Raw genomic sequence first — 22877 nt, 5'->3', positions numbered from 1 at the left:
TCTCCCAAATAGTTCGCATAGTATATCTATAGTTATGTAGATAGTATTAGTCTGGCAAGATTGATGTCAGGCTGTACAAAACAAGAATGAAGACTTATTTCTTAGCAACTTCTTTATTGTTTGCCTACAGACAGAATCTTGCCAGACTAAAATGACTATGAGCTGCAAGGGAGGGTCCTCTTCCTTCCTCCCAGATATTCTAAGCTCTACTGCCTCCTTGCCCACTGAGATTGCCCTTCTCTCCGGGACTCCAGACTATGTTCAATCTCGAAACTGGAGAGATGGTAGATAAGTACTATCTTTCATATCTTACATCACTTTGCAATTGAATACTGTCTGAAAGAAATTGAACTTTTATCTTTCTACTACAAAATAATGAACTGTCTTGAATGAACTTATAAACTCTTACTTTTTCTGCATCTTAATGTTTAAAAAGTTTAATCACGTTTGTTTTTAAACAAACAACGTCAAATGCTCAAATGAAATTAAAGAAGGTCAAGGTATATTTCCTGATGTCTTTCCCTATTGTGTTTGCTAGAGTTAAGTGAAACACATCTTATATCTTCCATTTTTAAGGCAACATTATTATTGCCATTCTGAATCCCTATCCAGGAGTGCATGTAATGATGGATAATTATGGCTAATTTGTGCAGTGTTTCAGCCTGCAAAATGCGGTGTCTATCATATGGAATTTGCTCAATGAAGTGATTATCTTGGTTACAAACCTCTTGTTCTTTTATCCTTTTCTCCGTACTGAAGGAGCGGGTCCAGCAGTCACATGGGTTGCTCATGTCCAATCCGGTGGAACTGAGCCTAGTATTAAAAAAGCTTGCCGGATCCGCCCCTTCCCCAGAATTCGCTCAGTTCGCATATCCTGCGGTTGTATTGTGATAGCTCGTTCAACATTCTAACACCTTCCCTTCGATCTTTTCCTTCAAAAGTAGTAAGATTTATTTATCTTTATTTGTTTACTTGCACTATTAGCGCCAGCCGTTTGAGGCTCGGCTTTTTTCTTTGGGAGAAGTTGCGGTTTCGTTTTCCCCCGGCTGTTTTTGCCGGTTACGATCCCCGCTGCCGCTTGTGGATTCTTTTAATCCTTTGGCCTGGAGGTCTTGGTGCAAGTATTGATTCATTGATAAAAAAAATAAAATCCTTATTGTATTATTGTTAAAGGGCTTAAAATATACCTCCTGCGGAGTGAGACGCTTCTTCTAGTCTCCTGGACTTAGTCGATCGCTTCCCCTTTAAGAATTTTATTACGGAGCGAATTTTCGGCGCGAAGGCCTTCGCGCCCTTTTTAAATTTAGGCCTCTCGTGTTGGCCTCCTGCCAGTCGCGTAGGCCTCAGTCCACCGCGTGGATCCCGGAGTGGGCTTTGGGACGCTCAGGCTTAATTCTCCACCGGCTAAACCTCCAACCAGAGTGCCTTGGTTTACTTTAATTTAAGTTTAGGGAGGCTGGCCACGCTGGATTTGGGGACACGAACTCTGGGTTTGCCCAGATTGCCCTCAAGTCTCAGCAGCTCCGAGGCCTCGGAGCAGGATCCATTCCTCTTGGGAAGGCTTTGAAATTCTTCTCCCTAATTATTCAGTTTTTGTTGGCTCAGCCTGGTCTTCTGTTAATTGTCAGACTATGGCTTCTTTTCCCAAGAGAGGCACAACTAAAGGTCCCAGAGAGGCCAGGCCTACAGGCGATGAGATTACCAGTATCCCCCAGGCCTCGACCTCCTCTTCTTCTGGGGCCCGCCCCTCGACCAAGGTCACCAGGGCTGAGAAGAGAAGGGACCTAGCCCTACAAAGAATCCATGACAAATCAGCAAAGCGTTTGAAAGTACAGGCCCAAGTTCTCAGTAGTCAAGACCCCCCAGAGGCTTCTAGTCTGCCTCCTTCTGGGGTCCCTGTGTTATCTCTGGATGAGCCAAACCTAGACAGACCCCAGCCTAACCTATGGGGAATAGGTCCAGAGGAACCAGATATTATTGAAGATTCCCCCCAGCCAGGATCCTCCCAGGCCTTCAGGGATTCTTCTGCCATTCCTGCTGATATTTCTAGTTTACCTCCTGAATTCCAATCTATTTTTTCTGTGTTGTCCAAGGCCATTGATGCTAAACTCTCCACCATCAATGAGCTTCCCGTACCTCCTCCACCTCCTCGTCCCTCCTGCCCCTTGGGTTCTTCCCCAGCGGTTAGAGCTCCTATTCAGGATGATTCAGATTCCTCTCAGGACGAATATGAGGATATGGAGGAGGATGAGGACCCCTTTCAAGGCCTCTCAGATGATGAGGAATCCCAAATAAAGGTTCCCTCTCCAATTACTATTTTTCCTTCTCAATTGTTCAAATCTCTCCTCCTCAAAGCTAGAATTTCTACGGGATTGGCGGCCCAGGAGAAACAGGCCTCCACATCCACTGATCCCCCGGAGGAGAATTTACCTTACTTCACAGAGGAACAGGAGGATAACGAGGTAATACCTATGCCTAAATTGTTTAAAGATGCCTTACTTAAGCAGTGGGATTTCCCAGCCTCTGGGCTTAATCCCTCAACCAAGGACAGAAAATTGTACAAACTTTCCTCTTCCTATGAAGAGCTCCTATCCTTTCCTAAACCGGATGAACCTGTCAAGATCCTTCACTCGGCGGCTGCTGTGCCAGGCGAAGCAGAGGAAGTCCTCCGCCCAGAGGACAAGCGGATTGAACAAATGCTCAAAAGAGGATTCACCGCAGATTCCTGGGCCATTAAAAGTTCTGCAGCGGCTTCCTTTTTCTCCAGAGCCATGCTTCTGTGGCTTCGCCAACTGCAACAGCATATTCCTCCCGATGACTTGAGAGGTCAACAAGACTTCAACAAGGTCTTTGCAGCTGCCCAGTACGTGGCTGATGCCACTTTACAATCTACTAGATTTTCTGCTAAGTCTATTGCAGCCTCTACAACGGCAAGAAGACTCCTATGGATTCGCCCTTGGCAAGCGGGAGTACGCCAGAAGTGGCAGTTATCCCTGGGACCCTTAAAGCGCGACCTTCTTTTCGGTGATCTTCTGGATCCACTCCTCACGGAAACCACGGACAAGAAGAAAGTTTTGGGTCCAACCACCAAAAAGGCTGCCAAAACGCAGTCCTTTCGTCGCCCAGGGCGCCAGCAAGACCAAGCGGCTTCCTATCAGAGATCTCCAGGTCAGTATTCCCCCCGCTTTCGTCCCCAAGGTAGGAACTCCAGGGGCAGAGGTTTTCGCTTCCAAAGGGGAGCGTCCTCTAACAGGGCTTCAAAGAAACCTAGATGGTAATCTTTCCTCAATTCCCATAGGTGGTCGCCTTGCCCATTTCGCCTCTAATTGGCGTCTCACCTCCAAGGACCCCTGGGTCATTGACACTGTTCAAACAGGTCTTCTTTTAGAATTTATTTCTCCCCCCCCGAAACGTTTTATTTCCTGCCCTTCTCCCAGGTCCTCCTCAGATTGTAACCGTATGGAGGAGGCCATTTCTCACTTATTGTCCATCAGGGCCATTCAACCGGTTCCCTCCGGTCAGAGGGGTCTAGGGTTTTATTCCATCCTATTTATGGTTCCAAAATCCTCCGGAGGTTGGAGAGCTATTTTGGATTTAAAGAAGCTGAACCTATTCATCAAATATAGGAAGTTTAAGATGCACTCCTTATCATCCATTTTGGCCGCCATCCACACGGGAGATTTCATGGTCTCTTTAGACCTCACTGAGGCCTACCTCCACATTCCTATAGCCAAATGTCACAGAAAATTTTTACGTTTCTCCTTTCAAGGCAGGCATTTCCAGTACAGGGCGATGCCATTTGGCCTCTCCTCGGCCCCTCGGGTCTTTACAAAGCTCTTGGGGTCCCTGGCGGCCTATATCCGGGCGTCTCCCATCCACATTTTATGTTATCTTGATGATATTTTGATTCATGGGAACTCCCTAGAGAAAGTGAAAACAGACCTTTCTATCACCATGTCAGTCCTTCAGGACCATGGATTTTCCATCAACTTTGATAAAAGTCATCTCCAGCCTTCCACATCCATCTTACACCTGGGATCCATTATTAATTCAGTATCCTCCCAGGTTTTTCTCTCTCCTGAGAGAAAATTCAGTATAAGGGAGTTAATTTCTTGCATTTTAGCAAAACCTTCAGTATCCATAGTAACCCTGTCTTCCCTCTTGGGGAAGATGGTGTCATGCATAGGCATCATTCCCTGGGCTCGCCTTCATGCTAGGGAACTTCAGTGGCTCCTATTACCCTTTCAGAGATCGGGGCACAGCAACTCAAATCGTCGCATTGTCATCCCACCAATTGTTCGCAGATCCTTCAAGTGGTGGAAGTCTCCGGCCATGGACAAAGGATCCCCGTTCAGGTGCCCGGATCAATTTGTCATCACCACAGATGCCAGTCTATCGGGATGGGGCGCCCACGCCCAGGGGATGATAGCCCAGGGCACGTGGTCCCCGGAGGAAGCTTCCAAGCCAATCAATTGGCTAGAGCTAAGAGCCGTATCCCTGGCTCTGAAGCATTTCTCTCCTCGCATCCCCAATCGGCACGTTCTCATTCTCACCGACAACATTGCCACAAAAAGCCATATCTGCAGACAGGGGGGCACGAGATCCAAGGCCCTCATGAGGGAGGCACTCAAGTTAGGCCTTTGGGCGGAAAAACATCTTCGGTCGCTCCTAGCCGACCACATCTCGGGGAGCCTCAACGTCCAGGCGGATTGGCTATCCCGAGCAACGATAGACCCAGGAGAGTGGACCCTCCATCAAGACCTGTTCCATCAAATCAGCCTCAGATTCGGCCTACCAATTCTGGATCTCTTCGCGACCAATGCGAACGCCCAGCTCCCTCGCTTCTTTTCCAGATTTCCATCCCCGGGAGCGGAAGCAATCAATGCCCTCCGGAGCCCATGGCCTCCAGGCCTACTTTACGCATTCCCTCCAATTCCAATTCTCCCGGACGTGATTCACAAGGTCCTCACCGAGAGGGCCCGAGTAATCTTAATCGCCCCTCATTGGCCCCGCCGGCCCTGGTTCGCAGATCTCCAACAGTTGTCCGTCCAGGACCCTTGGCGACTCCCCGTTTCGGGGGATATGCTGCGGCAGGGGGCCTCATTCCATCCAGACCCGGAGTGGTTCCACCTCACCGCCTGGCTGTTATCAGGAGAGACTTAGAGCTGCGTGGTCACGACCCTGATACAGTGGAAGTCATTTTAAAGGCCAGAAGGGGTTCGACCAATCGAATCTATGACCACACGTGGTCCAAGTTCCACCAGTGGTGTCTACAGGAAGGCCTATCTCCCCTGTGCATTCCCATACACAGAATCATTTCCTTCCTTATGCAAGGTTTCCATAAAGGACTTTCCACCAGCACCCTCCGGCGGCATCTGGCAGCCATTTCATCTGTCCTAGGGGGCCCCCGCAGACAGCCTCTCCGATCCTTCCCAGAAGTTCAGGAATTCCTCAAGGGCATAGCCAACCTCAGACCTTCCAAGGTCCACAGGTATCCATCCTGGGATTTGCCACGGGTTCTCCATTCCCTCACGCAGGCACCATACGAACCCCTAAAATCGGCGTCCCTCAGGTACCTATCCTTTAAAGTGGCATTTCTGGTGGCTATTACCTCTGCCCGACGCATTTCGGAGCTGGCTGCCCTCTCAATCAGGCAGGACCTTTGTCAATTTCATCAGGACAAGGTAGTCTTGCGACTGGACCCCACCTTCTTACCCAAGGTCAGTTCCATGTTTCACAGAACTCAGGATATTGTTCTACCTTCCTTTTGCCTCCAACGAGACCATCCCTTGGCAATTAGATGGCACACCCTGGATCTCATTAGAGCGCTGAGAATCTATATCCAACGCACAGGACCCTTTCGGAGGTCAGAAGCACTTTTTATAGCCTATCACCCCAGAGTCATGGGTGCCAAAGTGTCTTCTACAGTAATAGGCCGTTGGATCAGAGGGACTATATCTAAAGCCTATGAGTCGGCTTCCCTCTCAGTTCCAAGGAACATCACAGCGCATTCCACCAGGAGCGCAGCCACCTCGGCCGCTTGGGCGACTCAAGCCCCGTTGGAGGAGGTCTGCAAAGCAGCCACTTGGGCCTCGCCAAATTCCTTCATCAGGCACTACAAGATTGATTCTTACGCTTCAGCGGACGCTGCCTTCGGCAGAAGGGTACTCCAATCCGTTATCTCTCACGATAGCAATCTAATCCCACCCTAGGGACCATCTATTGGGTATGTCCCATGTGACTGCTGGACCCGCTCCTTCAGTACGGAGAATAGGCGTTGATTGCTTACCTGAACGCCTCTTCTCGTACGGTGAGCGGGTACAGCAGTCACTTCCCGCCCTTGTATGTGTCTTCTTTATCTGCCTATAACCTTTCTTCCTCTAACAATAAGAGTTGAACACTACAGAGCTTCACAGCTGAGCCTAGTCTATGGATTCGCGAATTCTGGGGAAGGGGCGGATCCGGCAAGCTTTTTTAATACTAGGCTCAGTTCCACCGGATTGGACATGAGCAACCCATGTGACTGCTGTACCCGCTCACCGTACGAGAAGAGGCGTTCAGGTAAGCAATCAACGCCTATTTTGTGATCTCCCCTTGGCACAGGGATCAATCCATACAAACTCCCTCTGCCAGTTGGCAGTTTAACCAATATCGTTTCTAAGAGTGGCTTGTTTTTGTCAACTGGGTAGCTAATTGAGACATCTAAGAATTTATAGAGCAGTCTATTTGAAAGAAAGTATCATCTAATGTATATGTACAACATTAATTGGGCTGTGCAGTCTAGTTTTCTGGCACAATGGTTCTGGTGGAGCTTGTAGCACCCTAATGTCTCATCCCTTATATACAATTGTGGCCTGAGGGCTATGGATTAAAAAGGCTGAGAAAGCTTTACATTTAAAATCTCATGCATATTAGCGCTGCAGGATATTTATATGGATTTCAGGATCAGCATACTTTAAAAACATGCAGCTCCTGTCATGCTTTCGCCCTTTCAGATAAAGTATATTCACCAAAGTGAAAGATGCTGTATAATTTGACAACATGTAGGCTTTTTGAGAAACTTAGCATAAAAGACATTTGTCTTGAGTAGAGAGTTGCTCTAAAGTTGCAGCAATGACTCATTTAAATCCCGATGTCCCACACATTTAATTTACCATATTTTTCGGTGTCTGTGTATCTTATAAAGCCAATGCTGCTGAAGCCCCGTCCACCCACTGGCTCCCACCCTTCAGCCTCTGCATCACAGCAGTTTGCCTCTTGTAGCAAACACCAACACTCCGCAGTCTGCATTGGTTGCCAATTTCCGGTCACAATTCAAAGTGTTGGTTATGACCTATAAAGCCCTTCATGGCATCGGACCAGAATATCTCCGGGACCGCCTTCTGCCGCACGAATCCCAGTGACCGGTTAGGTCCCACAGAGTTGGCCTTCTCCAGGTCCCTTCGACTAAGCAATGTCGTTTGGCGGGACCCAGGGGAGGAGCCTTCTCTGTGGCGGCCCCGACTCTGGAACCAACTCCCCCCAGATATCAGAGTTGCCCCCACCCTCCTTGCCTTCCGCAAGCTCCTTAAAACCCACCTCTGTCGTCAGGCATGGGGGAATTGAAATTTTCCTTCCCCTAGACTTATAGAAATTATACATGGTATGCTTGTATGTATGAGTGGTTCTTTAAATTGGGGTTTTTTAGATTATTTTTAATATTAGATTTGTTTACATTGTCTTTTCATTGTTGTTAGCCGTCCTGAGTCTTCGGAGAGGGGCGGCATACAAATCTAATAAAATAAAATAAAAATTAAATAAATAAATAAATAAATAAACAGCCTGGTTGGCTTCAGTACAACCTGATTTAGCACGATCAGCTGATTGGTGGTTGGATCTGCCTCTCAGGCTGCAGGGATTGCCGTCACCTCCACGCACCCCATTTTCGGCCTCCAGGTGTCCCATTTTCAGTCGTGACGTGTCCCATTTTTGGGCTGTTCTGGGCAGCGGTGGTGATCTTGCCTGGAACGGGCCAAAAATGGGGCACACGGAAGCCAAAAAGAGGACGCATGGAGGCAGCGATAGGTTGTAGTGGTGAGTCCCCGCAACCTGGAACAGCTGATCAGTTGTATCCTGGAAGGCAGATCCAACCGCCAATCAGCTGCTTGTACTAAATCAGGTTGTGCTGAAGCTGACCAGGCTGTTTGCTGTAAGAAGGCAAATTGCTGACAGGCAGAGATTTTTTTTTTCTTATTCTCCCCAAAAGCTAAGTGCATTTCATAGTCCACAGCATCTTATAGTCTGAATAACACTGTACTTCACTGTTTTCTGAGCTCCGTTATAATGTTTTTTTTCTTTCTATATTTTTAGTTTTTTAAATTCTGAAAAATCCTCTCATTTTTGTGTTCATAATTTAAATAACTTCAGAATGTTTCAACAGCTCCCCAGATAACGATTGCATGCAACTATTGCACATAATTGAGAAATGTAAAAAAAAAGTGTGACTAAATTGTCATAAAAGCAGCATCTGTAATTGGCAGAATATGGTTCTTTGATTAACTTGTTCTTCATCTCACTACAAGACAATGCAAAAACCTGGTTTGTAATTGATGTACTTTAGCATATTTAATACAGATAGCTCTCGACTTAAAACCATTCATTTAACAACTGTTCAAAATTACAATGACGCTGCACTGACAAAAAGTAACTTTTGACCAGTTCTTGCACTTTAGACCATTTCATTGTTGCATGGTCACATAATCAAAATTCGGAGGCTTTGCAACAGGCATGTATTTATAACAGTTGCAGTGTCTTAAGGTCACATGACCAGCATTTGCAACCATCTTAGGACGCTTGTGAGAAGCAGTGTCAATGGAGGAAAGTGAATTTGCTTAATGACTGTGGGATCAACCACACAAAAAAGGTCATAAAATTGGGCACAGCTCACTTAATGTATACATATTGCTTCATGATGGACATTCAGCTCCACTATGGTGCAGTAGTAAAGTAAGACTATTTGTACCTGTAAAGGAATGTCTGCAATTTGGATTACGTTATAAGATTAACATTTATTAGTTATGCTGCAGTGGAATTACCGGCCCAAGGCTAGACTGCTTAATTGGAATGGAAATTGCCACGGAATACCAACACCGTTGGGTAATTTGGGATGTCAAACCATTTCCATCCTGCTTCCTGGATAAATGTATTCATGGCATGATCTGAAATGGAGTTTTGTTTTAGGAGTCATAACTTTATACAGATGGTCTTTGACTTACAACAGTACATCTAGTGACCGTTCACAGTGGCTTATGGCTGTTTTTCACACTTATGACTGCCTCAACATCCTCATGGTCACGTGATTAAAATTTGGACGCTTTGCAACTGTTTCATATTTATGCCCAGAGGTCTTCAAAGTTGACACCTTTAAGACTTGTGGACTTCAACTCCCAGAATTCTTCAACCACCATAGCTGGCTGGAGAATTCTGGGAGTTGAAGTCCACAAGACTTAAAGGTGCCAAGTTTGGGGGATATAACGTCCGAAGATTAATGAAATGTGGCAGTGTTGTGAAAAGGTCGTCCGTTCATTCATTGGTTGCTGATCTTGAGCTTTATAAATAAAGCCTGAAGGGCACTTACTATATCAAACCTTAGCCCATGGATTTACACCCATCTTATGAAGGTGTGGCTATATATCTCCCGGCAGCATCGAGTGGAAACTGCTGTTTCTATTTCGTACAACATGCCTTATCTGGAGGTGTGAGTTGAATTGACACAATATGTTTTCCAGATCATCATTGCTCACTGTCCTTGCCAGTCAGTTAAATTGCACAAGAAGTGAATATATTCTTGGTTACAAGCCATGCTGTGAATGACAAAATGTTGCATTGCACGCAGAGCCTAGCACCCTGGGGATGTTTCCATAAAATCGTGGTCCAGAAATATCTGTATAACCTGAATGGGGAATCTGACCTAGATGCTATAGCACTGCAGTCCCTGGCAGGCACCATCTTTGCATAATTCTGAACCACGTTGGGGCAATGCTACTTGTGCTTTGAAGGACATTTGAAGGATACTAAATAAAAGAAGGCTGCCTTCAATTATAATTCCTCTTTAGAGATTGGTAAACATGATGCAGTAATTATGGTGCTGGTCAAGAAGGGTTCAACTCCACCCCTAGATGCAGAAATTCACTGGGTGATGTTAATCTAGTAGTTGATACTTCCCATTCAGACATATCTCACAAGGTGGTGTCGTCTGCAAAATATAGAGCAACACACAGTATACATTGGATTAAAAATAAAACCAACCACTGTTGTCCTTATCAAATGACTCAACCTGGAATTAGTGCTGAAGATGATGACTGCTTTGCTTTGAAAATGGGATTGTGATTAACATTTCCAAAACATGTCTGGAATATTAGTTCTTCACTTTTGATATTTATTCTTTTCTTCAATGCAGTCTGTATCTTTATCGTAGGTATCTATGTAGGCAGAGAAGACCGGGGAAGAACTTTTAGACTTTGGATGTAGATGGTTTTATGCCTCTCTCTTTACAGATAGTACTGTGTATTCACAGTCACTAAAAATGATGACCCACCCAACCCTGCGGTGTGTGACTTGGATTTCAGGCTCAAAGTCCTAACTTGATGTCACAAGACAGTAAAATTACTGAGGGGTTAAGCTAAACTGCTGAAGGCTATTAAAAGGACTGGCATCTTGGGTTTTTCATCCTTTATAATCCTTACATAGAAGTTATGGATGGTGGAGAAAGATCAGTCTAGTAATTTGCCATTACAGTTAATTCTGTTTTCTAGTCTAAGGGCCTTCACTTCTCTCTCATTGCCAAATTCTATTATGCTGCCAGTAAGACAAAATTCATGTTGCCCAATCCCATCACTCGGTATTATTATACTGTTGTTTTCTTTGATATGTTGTGAGCTGCCCCGAGTCTCCCGAGAGGGGTGGCATACAAATCCAATTAATAAATAATAAATAATAAATTAATATTACTGTGCAGTTACTACACCTAATTTAAACAATATTGAATTGAATAAGGATGGGTAGATAACGGTTTATTTTATATCAATCTATTTCTATCTTAGAATTATAATGTCTGTCTTAATTTCTATACAGTTTTCTGAATTTTTTTAGTTCTATGCATAGCATTCAGTGATATGAACACTGTAGAGTAATATTCTGTGTTATTTTGCGAGCTTGTGTTTTGTTCCATACTCATCTTCGACTGAAATAGTTTTAGTCAAAGGTGTATCTTGGAGGACTATCTTCAACACTTTGTTTATACCTACGAGGGGATCCTCTCAATATTTCCGCATGTTGCATGTTACGTTATAAATACGTTCTGTATGGATCATCACATGCTTATATCTTTTAATAATGTATTTGATCAACTTCTCCATTTTTGATGTTATTTACTGCTTTTAACTTTAAGGTGTATAAGTGCCAATGATGCACATCAGCTGTAACCATCTACCTCCAACGATAAGCTGCTTACAAGTGTCTTGAGCTGTCATCCGGAAATTCATTCTGCCATCTAGACCTCATCCTCCATTATCCCCAACCAACATGGGAAAAATAAGCATTGTAGTACCAAGCTACGTTCTCCTGCTCTAGGCAACCCATAATTCAGATTAGCCCTTAGTTATACAGTGTTCCCTCAATTTTCTAGGGTTCAAACTTCGCGAATAACCTATACCACGGTTTTTCAATAAATATTAATTAAAAAATACTTCGTGGTTTTTTTTCTATATCACGGTTTTTCCCACCCGATGACCAAAGTAATAATTTTTGAAAATAAATAACAAAAAAAATAATTATTGTTAATAAGTAATTATGTTTATAAATATCAGGATCACTAAGTGTCTTATTCAATGGTGAGTACCAGTAATAATGGTGAGTAAATGGTTGTTAAGGGAATGGGAAATGATAATTTAGGGGTTTAAAGTCTTAAGGGATGGCTTGTGATACTGTCCATAGCCAAAAATGGTGTATTTACTTCCGCATCTCTACTTCGCAGAAATTTGACTTTTGCAGGTGGTCTTGGAACGCATCCCCTGCAAAAATCGAGGGAACACTGTATGCTTAAACAAGGTCCAGCACAACTTGTGTTTTTGGATCCTGGGTTGGGAGAAGCAATGCCTATTTTTAGAAGCGTTGCGCTTACAGCCAATTGGGCACTATACAACTATCTGATGCTTAGTCATGTGGTGGATGACTGCATCAGTCACAAAACATTTTTTTCTAAAATGGGTTGTAGACATTAGAGGAAGAAGCAACTCATTGTGCAAAACTCTTAGTCAACAGTTTTATGGCATGTGAAAGGTCAGCAGGCTTCTGCATACAATTGTTTCTTAAACCCATCGGCCTATTCAAGTCCTCTTCCAGCCAAACTGCTGTAGAATTCTCCCCATGGTGCTCAGTCTTGGCAATTTTCTCAGGAACGGTCCCTGCTTTCTCTGGAACTCTCATTGCAATCCATGATGGTGAAACTCCTATTTCTGCTCTCTTCCACCCCACTTTTAAAACTACACTTATTACATCTCTTCCCTGACACTAAAAAAGAAACCCAAAGGAAAGGTGAATGTCCATGGAGATTCTCAATCAGCCATGCCATGGTTGTTCCGAAAGTTCTTTTTCAAAAGGCAACTGGACTTTCTTGTTGTTGTTATTTTTTAAACGGTTCGCTTCTCATCCAACAAGTTTCTTCAGTTCTGACTTAGAATTTCTTTTTTTTTTTGGTAATTGTTTTAACTTTTTCCTCCAAAATTTCCATTTTTATGTCAACACTGTATACCTTAAAATGTCCATAACGTACAGTACATAGTTATATATATATTTGTGGACTTAGAACTTCTTGAATGAGAAGCCAAACTCTTCCCAAGTCCAGGTCTGTTTTTGAAAAAGCACCTTTGGAAGAAAAGAAAAGCTGAGTGCATGAGATGGAGCCTTCTGCTTTGCTTTCCTGCTGTGCCTTCAGGGTGTGTGTGTGAAAATGGAATCTACAACCTGTAGATTTGCAACCTGTAAATGCTTGTCCACTAATACTCCAATATCCCTCTCACAGTTACTACTGTTGAACAATGTATATGTAGTACATTGCTCAACAGTAGTAACCGTGAGGGATCTTGGAGCTCTAGTGGACAACCATTTAAATATGAGCCAGCAGTGTGCAGCAGCTGCCAAAAAAGCCAACACAGTTCTAGGCTCCATTAACAGAGGGATAGAATCAAGATCACGTGAAGTGTTAATACCACTTTATAAGGCCACACTTAGAATACTGCATTCAGTTTTGGTCACCACCATGCAAAAAGGATATTGAGACTCTAGAAAAACTGCAGAGAATAGCAACAAAGATGATTAGGGGACTGGAGGCTAAAACATATAAAGAATGGTTGCGGGAACTGGGCATGGCTAGTTTAATGAAACGAAGGACCAGAGGAGACATGATAGCAGTCTTCCAGGGGTTGCCACAAAGGAGTCAGGCTATTCTCCAAAGTTCCTCAGGGCAGAACAAGAAGCAATGGGTGGAGACTAAACAAGGGAAGAAGTAACTTAGAACTAAGGAGAAATTTCCTGACAGAACCGTTGATCAGTGGAACAGCTTGCCTCCAGAAGTTGTGAATGCCCCAACACTGGAAGTTTGTACACAGATGTTGGCGTCTGTCTGAAGTAGTGTAGGGTTTCCTGCCTATGCAGGGGGTTGGACTAGAAGACCTCCAAGGTCCCTTCCAACTCTCTTGTTATTGTTATTATTAATAATAATTATTATTATTATTAAACCTGGATGAAACCGTAGGTCTGACTCTTGCCCTGCAGAACACCCTGTTCTGAAGACTCTCCGAAGAAACGTGTTATTGGCCCTCCCTCCCCAGCCTGCTCCACCCTCGCCAGGGCAGGGGGACCACAAGCCGCCAAGGGGCGGAGCTTCGGAGCCCGGCAGTCCTCAGTCGGTACAAATCCGCATAGCGGGGGAACTGTCCCGCCCCCTCCTTTCGGCCACGCCTCCTGGGCGGGCCCACTTGCCCGGCGTTCGCCCGCCCGCCCACCCTCAACTGCCGCCGCGTCTGTCAGTAGCCGCGGCGGCCGTGGCGGTGAGGAGGCGGCGAGGCCTGCTGCTCGGGCTCTCGCGACCCGGGTGAGGCGGGGAGAAGGCGCTTGGAACCGGGGCCGGGAAGCTAGTCTGGCGCCGGAGAGAGGAAAAATAAAGACGGGTGGGCTTGTGGCGGGGGTGGCGGTTGGAAAGGGAGAAATCATACCTCCGGGGTGGCGATTTCAGACGTTCAGGGGATGCGTGTTTGGAAGGGATGCGGCTCTCCACCGCCTGGCCGGGAAAGGACGGGGCAGGTCATGTGAGGTAGCGACCTTGGAGGGGGGGATCATGGAGGTCCCGGGAGATGCTTGTCAGGGGGAAAATGCTGAGTAAACGAGGTGTGTGTGTGTGTGTGTGTGTGACAAAACCAGCTCTTCCCCGGGACCATCCCACTGATTCCTTTGGGTTTTCCCTGCGGTTTCCCTCCTTTCTTTATGAATTCCTGTCAATGAATTGACCAGGCAACAAGGAGACGCCTCTCGATTTACTCAGTGTTGTAATTGTCACATTTAATTCTTGCCTTTGTTTGGGGGGGTGGAGGAGAGCTCAGGGGCGCCCACCTGGGGACCCCTTCCCTTTCATATATCGTGAGAGGTGGGCAGAGGACCGGAATCCAGGTCTTTTCCAAATCTGCCCAGGTTTGGATTTTTGGCTATGTCGAATGGGGATGGGGGCAGCAGAGAGACCTCTGGAGAGAAGGGGCTCCAGCTGGATGTCCAACTGCTTCATTTCTTTACTGAAAAGTCATGGGTCACCCAGGAGGGAAAGGCTTGGTTTTAGGCATGACCTCTGGAGAAGTTCCTCAGAAGCTGATGGATCGGATGCAGGAGGAAAAGTGGAACCGTATTTAGCAAAGATCGGCAATGAGAACCATGAATGGGGCTTTGGTACCATCAACAATTTTATTGATTGATTGTGTTTTGTTATGTATTGTTGTATACAAAGATATAACAATGTTTATGTACATGATACTAGAGAGAAACATTAGGATGGGATGGAAGGCATGCTGGTGCACTTATGCACACCCCTTAGTGGCCTTGTAGGAATTGGGTGAGGTCAATAGTTTATAGTCTAAGGGTAAAGTTTTGGCTGGGAGTGGGCACATGAAGGAACCACAGAAGGATGTTTCTTCCAGCTCTTTCTCCAAGCTGAACCCATCACATTGTATGCTGCCACTGCTGAGCACAATGCCTTTGATGGAGCTGGAAGCAAGAATTGTAAAGGTCCACATTTTCCATATTTATCCACCTTTATCATTGGGCTGTTGCCAGCAGAAGCCTACCCTTGAATGGGACTGGGAAATTGGTGTTTCACTTACGTTGCAAACTGTAAATACAGTATGTCGACTATATGAATGATCCACAAGGTTAGCTAGTGTGTATAAATCACATCCTGATTTTTCATAAAGACCTGGAGTTTGGATACAGTATTAATACAGAAGATCTCGCTGTAAATACTATAGCTTATAGCAAAGTGATATGGGAGTCCAAAACCTCTAGAAGACTCCATAGAAATTAAATCATTATTTAATTTAAGCATAATCTATAGTAGCAAAAAATAAAAATTGAGTTAGTGAGACAGTTGCACAGTTAAAAATGTAACGTTTCCAGAGATGAGGTGCAATGAGTACTGTCTCCTCCCATTTAAAAAAGAATACATATTTTGCTGAGGGAAGAAATGAAATCTGTCCACCCTGAATTTTTAACAACTTTACAAAATTAGCTACTTTGTTACTTTATAAAGTATGTGATTTGTAATTGAGTTGCTTCCCAAAGTTGTTATGTAAACTTTGAACTCTGAAAGTTTGAGTTATTTGTACATTGTTTTTGTAACAAATGAAGTTATACTGTATTTTTCAGAATATAAGATGCACCTTAGTTTTGGGGGAGAAAATGTTCAGCCTCTTTTAGGGAGGAAAAAGGTGTGTCTTATACTCCAAAAGATATAAGTTTCTATACTCTAAAGCAGTGTTTCCCAACTGTGGCAACTTGAAGATATTTGGACTTCAATTCCAAGAATTCCCCAGCCAGCGAATGCTGGCTGGGGAATTCTGGGAATTGAAGTCCAGATATCTTCAAGTTGCCAAGGTTGGGAAACACTGCTCTAAAGAATGTGGTATCTTTTAATTTTGTTCCTTCAGTAGGAGCAGGTAAAAATTGAACAGAAAACAAGAAAATTAGCACTAATCATTACTTTCCAAAAAAAGAGCAGACAAAAATTATTAAATACATTCTTTGGGGGCAGCTGAAACATTTTTTTAATTAGATCAGTGTTGCTTAACTCCAAATAAACTGGGTGGTACCAAAAATCAATTCAATTAATATATGTTCTTTGTTCACCTTTTTTTTAAAATGAGCAGTGGGGTAATTGTGGAGGGAAATATATTAAAATGTATAATCCACATGTTATGTGAAATATATAGAGTTGAGTATTAAAGTCATTTTTGATTGAATGGTTGCTAAGCATCAAGTGTTCTTCCATGTCCTTATAAAGCACAATTTATGTGCGTATTTGAAAGTACAATTTAGTGAACTCAGGAGCAACTTTTTTATGTAGGATTGCATTGTTAACTTAGTTTCAACAAAATTATATATGTTTGCTCATTCCAGCCTTGCTTGGTAATAAGGTTGCTCAGGTTGTCCATATCTATATGATTGATGATTCCAGGGGTTTTAAAAAAGTGAGTCATCTGCAGTTGCTGTTGATTCATTTGTATCTTTTTAGTATTCCTTTTCATTTTTGACAAAAAAAAAACCACTATTGTCCCTTTTCACAAAAAAATCATAAGTTTTTACTGATTGAAATATTAATTAAGTTTTTAACATTATATTTTCTTGGCTTGTTTGCTTCATTTTTATGTTTGTACCAGGCGGTGCAATGTCCACAACAGAACAACAATCAACAGAGGCCTCTCCATCTTCTAATTCAAATTCATCCACTTACTACGAAGCTGTAGAAGCAGAAGCAGCCAATAAATATGAACCTGTTTCTCCTCACTGGTTTTACTGCAGGACAGTAGATTCCAGAGAGAAATGGATTCCCTTCAGTGAACAAGATTCAGAGAAGTTGGAAACGGTTTATCAGTCTAGTAAGTAGAAATATGATGCCCCATAAAGAAGTTCTAATTTTATGAAGTCCATTCTGTTGGGGTAAAATATCTAAAGCAAAAGCTTAGTACCCTCTACATCTTGTTGGATTCTAGTTTTTTTTTCTGTTGAGAAACTCTTGTCTAGGCAACAAGGAAAGGGTCAAGAGGAGTTCTAGCCTTGAGTCTTTTTGCAGCCACAAAAGGCATAAGCTTGACCCTTCCCAAATTACATGAACCTTTATGTGATTGTTCGCAGGGAAAGCCAAGTAATCAGGAGAGATCCTTGTAATATAGCGGGACACAATAAATTGTTGACTTGGACCCTTTACAAATAGATCTGGTTGCAATTTAGTTTACCCAGTGTGGCCAGTGATCATGAGTAATGGCAACAAAGTCCATCAATAACTGGAAACTATCTTCTCTGCCCTGTGAAGAATCCATGTCTTCCCTATATCACAAATGCATGAAAATAAATAAACCCCAGTTAGGAGATACAGATATTCTCAGGCTAGATCACCATCCTTTAAACTGGAAATCAACAGAATATTTTATATAAAATTAGGATTTCCAGGCATAAGGAAAATATGAGATTAGTGGATTAATCCACTAATATAGGCCAAAATGGAGAGACAAGACATTTGCCGCTTGCCTTCTGATGTATTTTTTGAAAATATTATCCAGTGTATTTTCCTAGACATTTTCCCAGCTAGGTAATGTGAGTTCTAAAAAATAAAATAATATGGTTGTCAGCTATATGGATTTTGATTTAAAGGTCTTCCACATGCCTCCATCTTTGTGTGCAGTTTCAGCCTTTTCCTTTTAACAAAGCCCTATTGATAAGATCACGATGGATGATTAAATTTATTTATTTTCTCATTCTGCCATCAGTTTCCTCAAAGAGAAGGGAAAACAATATGTATATGAGCAAGAGTGCCATAAAGCTGATGGAGTATTTTTTAAAATATAACCAGGCTGAGTATTTTGAGCCTGAGGTTCACAGATCCTGCATGGAGACTGGATCAGGTTGCAGATAGGCATTGGAATATATTGTTAAACTATTTGAATGATGCTAGTTGCAGCTTTTTGCTCTTGTTATATCTTGTATATTATGAGAGGCAATTGCGGGATGATTTTAAAGGTGCACTGAGATTTGCTCTACATACATATCCTCACATCACACAAAAATATTTTTTCCTTGCCATCTTTGGAACAATTTTTAACATAGCAAGTTTTTCTTTTGTGAAACTGTTTCCAATGTTTCATTTCCATAAACAATAACATAGTAAGATGCTATCTGGTTCCAAAGTAGAGGTAAAAAGTTAAATATTCTACCTCTTTTTTGTTACAGAGAATGTGTTGTAATCCTGACTAGCTGCTTGAAAGAGAATCATAGCAATTCTATATATAATGGTTAATACAGTGTGTGCTAAAAGCAGCTAGTTTCATGATGATTCTTGTATTCCATAGGCAAGCATTGCAAGGAGCTGATTGTGCCGACTGAAGGGGGCCGGTATGACGTCCATTTAAAGAAGAGGATGCGCTATGCTGTTTACTGGGAAGAAGATGAATCGGAAGTAAGACGCTGTACTTGGTTTTATAAGGGCGATAAAGACAACAGATACATTCCATATTCTGAAAACTTCAGTGAACAGTTAGAGGTAATGTTGATTAATAACATGAGTTATATTCTTGATTGCATCACTTTTATTTCTGGCAAAACTTTGATTTCCTTTGGAATGCCCTTCATTCCAAAGGAGCTGATCGTGGGGGACATTGTGACCGAGATCTCTTATGTAATTTGGAAATATAAATATCATTCAAGAAATTTCTATTAGACTCATAATGCTCTGTGGACTAGTTATTTCTGTGATACTTTCAGTTTAAATTCGTCTTGCCACATGTTCTCACTTCCCAGGAGAAAAAATATTTCTTCCACAGAACAAGTGGTAAGAGCTGTCATATCTATTTATTTTGTTAAGTGGACTTAGCAATAGCAATACCACTTAGACTTATATATCAATTCATAGTGCTTTACAGCCCTCTAAGCTGTTTACAGAGTCAGCATATTGACCCCAACTATCTGGGTCCTCATTTTAGACCTGAGAAGCCTGGAGGGCTGAGTCAGCCTTGAGTCAGTCAGGATTGAACTCCTAGCAGTGAGCAGAGTTAGCCTGAAATACAGTAGTCTAACCACAGCACTGTTGGGCTTTGTTGGGTATTCTGGTTTATATTAATATTACTAGTATTAGCAGAGTTTAGCTGGCTTACGTTGCAGCGGATTCAGCATGGCAAGAAATCAATTGTATGGCTTAGAATCCCATTTGTTGGTAATGAATGATCACTCCTTCATAAAGAGGAAATAAACTGTAATTTTACTTACAATTCTGTTGATTCATGTATTTACATAATGCAGGCATATATGCTTATATTTCAGTATATATCAATAACTTCTGCATGCTTCCATGTGTGAGGATGTCTTCGGATTGATCTCACACATGTGTCCTCAGCCGAGGACAATGGAGCACACAGGGAAAGAGAAGGAGGCGGAAGAAGGCTCAGCAGGGCCAGAAAGAGGATCAGATGGAGAGGAGCATTTCCTCTGCAGAAGTTTATATAGTCTTGTAGAGTACCTGCCCCTTTTGGTCATCAAAAGGTGACACACTGGTCAGTTAATTGCGACCTGACCATAGAGATATGTTTACAAAACAGTGCAAGCATGTAGTAGAGTGGTTAAACCCAACAAGCACCCAACAAGTGGGAAAATAACTGGGTATCACTAAATCAACAAAAGTGCTACCCTGAACCAAATTAGGATCCCTCCAAGGACTGTTCTTTTAAATTCTAAAACATTTTAGTAACTTTTTGGTTTTGGAAGCCACATTCATGAATCAGCTGTTTTGAATTTAATCCAGTCCTTGGTCATTCAGCTCTTTGTAATCCAAAGGACACTGAGGATATTTGGATTGTATGAGCTGCCTTTTCAGCAGTCCTCTCCATCATCTTAGAGCATTTGGATCCTCTTCCTTAGTTATTAGGAGATTCCCTTCTCTTAGTTTTAGGACCAAGTTGACTTGGTATCATCACGCCAATTAAAAAAAACAGTCTTGACTTTGCATGATACCTTGCCTTTTCTGCTTTGCCTAACATATGCTGACCATCACACTGCAAGGATAGGCCTATCTACCTGAGGGTGGCTCATATTCCAATTTCTTGCTGCATTATACTTTTTAAGTCCCTTTTTCCTTACAAAGTACCTGCTTCATTCTGGATATTTGTTTTGAAGTGAGGACAAGTCTTTTGAGAGGGAAATGACATTTCAGGACAAATTCCTTGTGGTGAATTTAGTTGATAACTGTAGATAACAGTAAGAGATTCAATTTTTCTCTGCTAACCTTCACCTAGTTGTATATTATTCCTAGACACTAATTTGTTTGTAATCTGGATGAGCATCGTAATTTCAGAATTGCTTGTATTACCTCCATCAGCTGAGTTTGAACAGAAACATTTGTTTGATTGTGGGCTGTTCATTTTGTAGCATGTTCCAGTTGAGAATTGAAAGCATGTAAATCTCATGAGTGGATTCTGATATCTAATTATATGAAGCTGAATTAAAAACCTTAAGTTTTATATTTTAGGACTCAAAATATAAATTGCTTCCAAAGTAATTAAAATGAAACCAAGCATTTGAAATAGAAACCCATACAAAAAAAAAGAAGCAATAATTTCTCTACAGAGAATTATAATGATTAGTGAAGAAGAATATCTTGTTATGTCTAACCACACATGGTGGAAAACATGCAGCAAATTGTTCTCTTGGCTTTTTTAAACTGTAGCTGTAGTCTTGTTGAAATACCATATACCGTATTAGAGAACACTCCAGTGAAAAACAAGGCTTGGTTTCCTTTCCTTTCCTTTTCTCCTTTTCCTTTCCTTCTTTCCTTTTCCTTTTCTTTTTCCTTTCCCATTTCCCATCCCCTCTGCAAACATCTTCTGTTTGACTGTGAATGTAGAGAGGATGATATTGGCAGTCATTTGCAACATGTTTAGCTTTATGTAATTATTTAGAGAAGTCAACTCTGAGTAAAATTTACAGAGTTAGATTTTTATAATGTAAAAGTAAAAAAAAATGATTTATTTATTGTTATTAATTAATTACTTAATTAATTAATTCAAATTTTATGCCGCCCTTGTCCTTGGACTCAGGGCGGCTTACAACATGTTAGCAATAGCACTTTTTAACAGAGCCAGCATATTGCCCCCACAATCCAGGTCCTCAAAATATGTTGACTCTTGATGTATTCTATTTTGGTTTCCTTTGAAGGACACTTATATGATTTGTGTGACCTTAGATGAATGGAAGAAGAAATTGGAATCTCCAAACAGAGAAGTAATCATATTACATAACCCAAAGGTATGGTAAAGTTGATGGTTTTTCCCCCCCAAGGAACATGCTTGTTCTTAATAATTTGAGCTGTATTAAGGACGTTTCTGGAAGTTTCCGTAATACAACACAAACTTTGGTGTGCCCAAGGAATAGCTCTGGGACGGGAGGGGAGAATTTTCCTATGCTTAGGCCAAGAGATATTCTATTTCCGTTAGAAAACATCTCTTCATAGTCTGTGATGTTGCCCAAGATCATAAGCTTTCCAGTTGGAGTTAACAAGCTTAGAAATACATGTTATAATTACAGAACTTCTTACATCTCTATAAATGTAATTTCTTACATCTCTATAAATATAAATGTAATTTATAGTGATGTAAGAAAAATAAAAGGAAAGATTTCTATGTATATATCCTTGAGCACTTGAATGAGGTTTTGCATGAGTTCTTATTAAATTAAATTAAAGAAATTAAATTAAAATGTGTAATAAATTGAAGTGAAATGATATCTTGCTCAGCATATATACAGTATATTTTCTTACATTTTCCTATATATATTTTTTACATTTTTCTGGATATTGAATAGGGAGAGCTATTATATGGGGCATGTTAGGAGAGGATAAATATGCTCTCTTTAATAACTAATAACTATTAAAGTGTCTTGCAAGATTCTAGGAAAAAAATTGACAACCTATGCTACTCAAATGTACTTTCTGAGCTATACAGGTAGTCCTCAACTTACAATAGTTCATTTAGTGACTGTTCAAAGTTACAGCAGCACTGAAAAAGTGAGTTATGAAAAGTTTTCACACTTACGACCATTGCAGGATGCTAATGATTATGTGATCATAATTCAGACACTTGGCAACTGACACATATTTATGACAATTGCTATTTCCTGGGGTCAAGCAAAGTGAGTGGGAGAATCCAGAATCACTTAACAACCAAGTTACTAACTTAACAACAGCAATGATTCACTTACCAAGAACAGCAAGATCATATCATGGGGCAAAGTTCATTTAACAACTGTCTCACATAGCAACAGAAATTTTGAGCTCAGTTGTGGTTGTAAGTTGAGGACTACATGTACTCCTCACAGCTATAATTCCTCCCATCCCCAATTTGGACGGATGCTAGGAAGTGTAGTTCAGCAACATCTGGATTGCTATAAGTTGCCTATTGTAACCTAGAAGGACAAGAGCAAAGAAGATGCTTTTTCTCTTAAGGGTCCTCGGGTCAGCTGAGGTTGCTTTCTTTCCAAGAGCCGAGGTTGGTTTCTATTAAACTTTAAGCTTTTTTTATTGTAACTCAATGACTGTGGAA

The 22877-nt window shown here is 42.1% G+C and overlaps 1 protein-coding gene across 2 annotated transcripts in view; it reads left to right on the top strand.

The window, feature by feature from the left end:
- Nucleotides 1-56: 56 nt before the first annotated feature.
- Nucleotides 57-22877, top strand: part of DDHD2 (DDHD domain containing 2) — a 46622-nt gene continuing 23801 nt past the window's right edge. The window contains exons 1-4 of one of the 2 annotated variants that reach the window (XM_070765212.1): nt 57-284; nt 16956-17174; nt 18642-18832; nt 21496-21585. In XM_070765212.1, coding sequence (XP_070621313.1) covers nt 152-284; nt 16956-17174; nt 18642-18832; nt 21496-21585 — 633 coding nt within the window. In that variant the 5' untranslated portion in view covers nt 57-151. Of the gene's footprint in view, nt 285-13945; nt 14132-16955; nt 17175-18641; nt 18833-21495; nt 21586-22877 lie in introns of those variants that run through there. The other variant, XM_070765213.1, reaches the window with a different exon arrangement.

This window comes from Erythrolamprus reginae, chromosome 12 (genome assembly GCF_031021105.1).
Source record: "Erythrolamprus reginae isolate rEryReg1 chromosome 12, rEryReg1.hap1, whole genome shotgun sequence".
Lineage (NCBI taxonomy): Eukaryota > Metazoa > Chordata > Lepidosauria > Squamata > Dipsadidae > Erythrolamprus > Erythrolamprus reginae.
The sequence above is the reverse complement of the archived record's forward strand: the minus strand, read 5'-3'. Positions and strand labels throughout refer to the sequence as shown.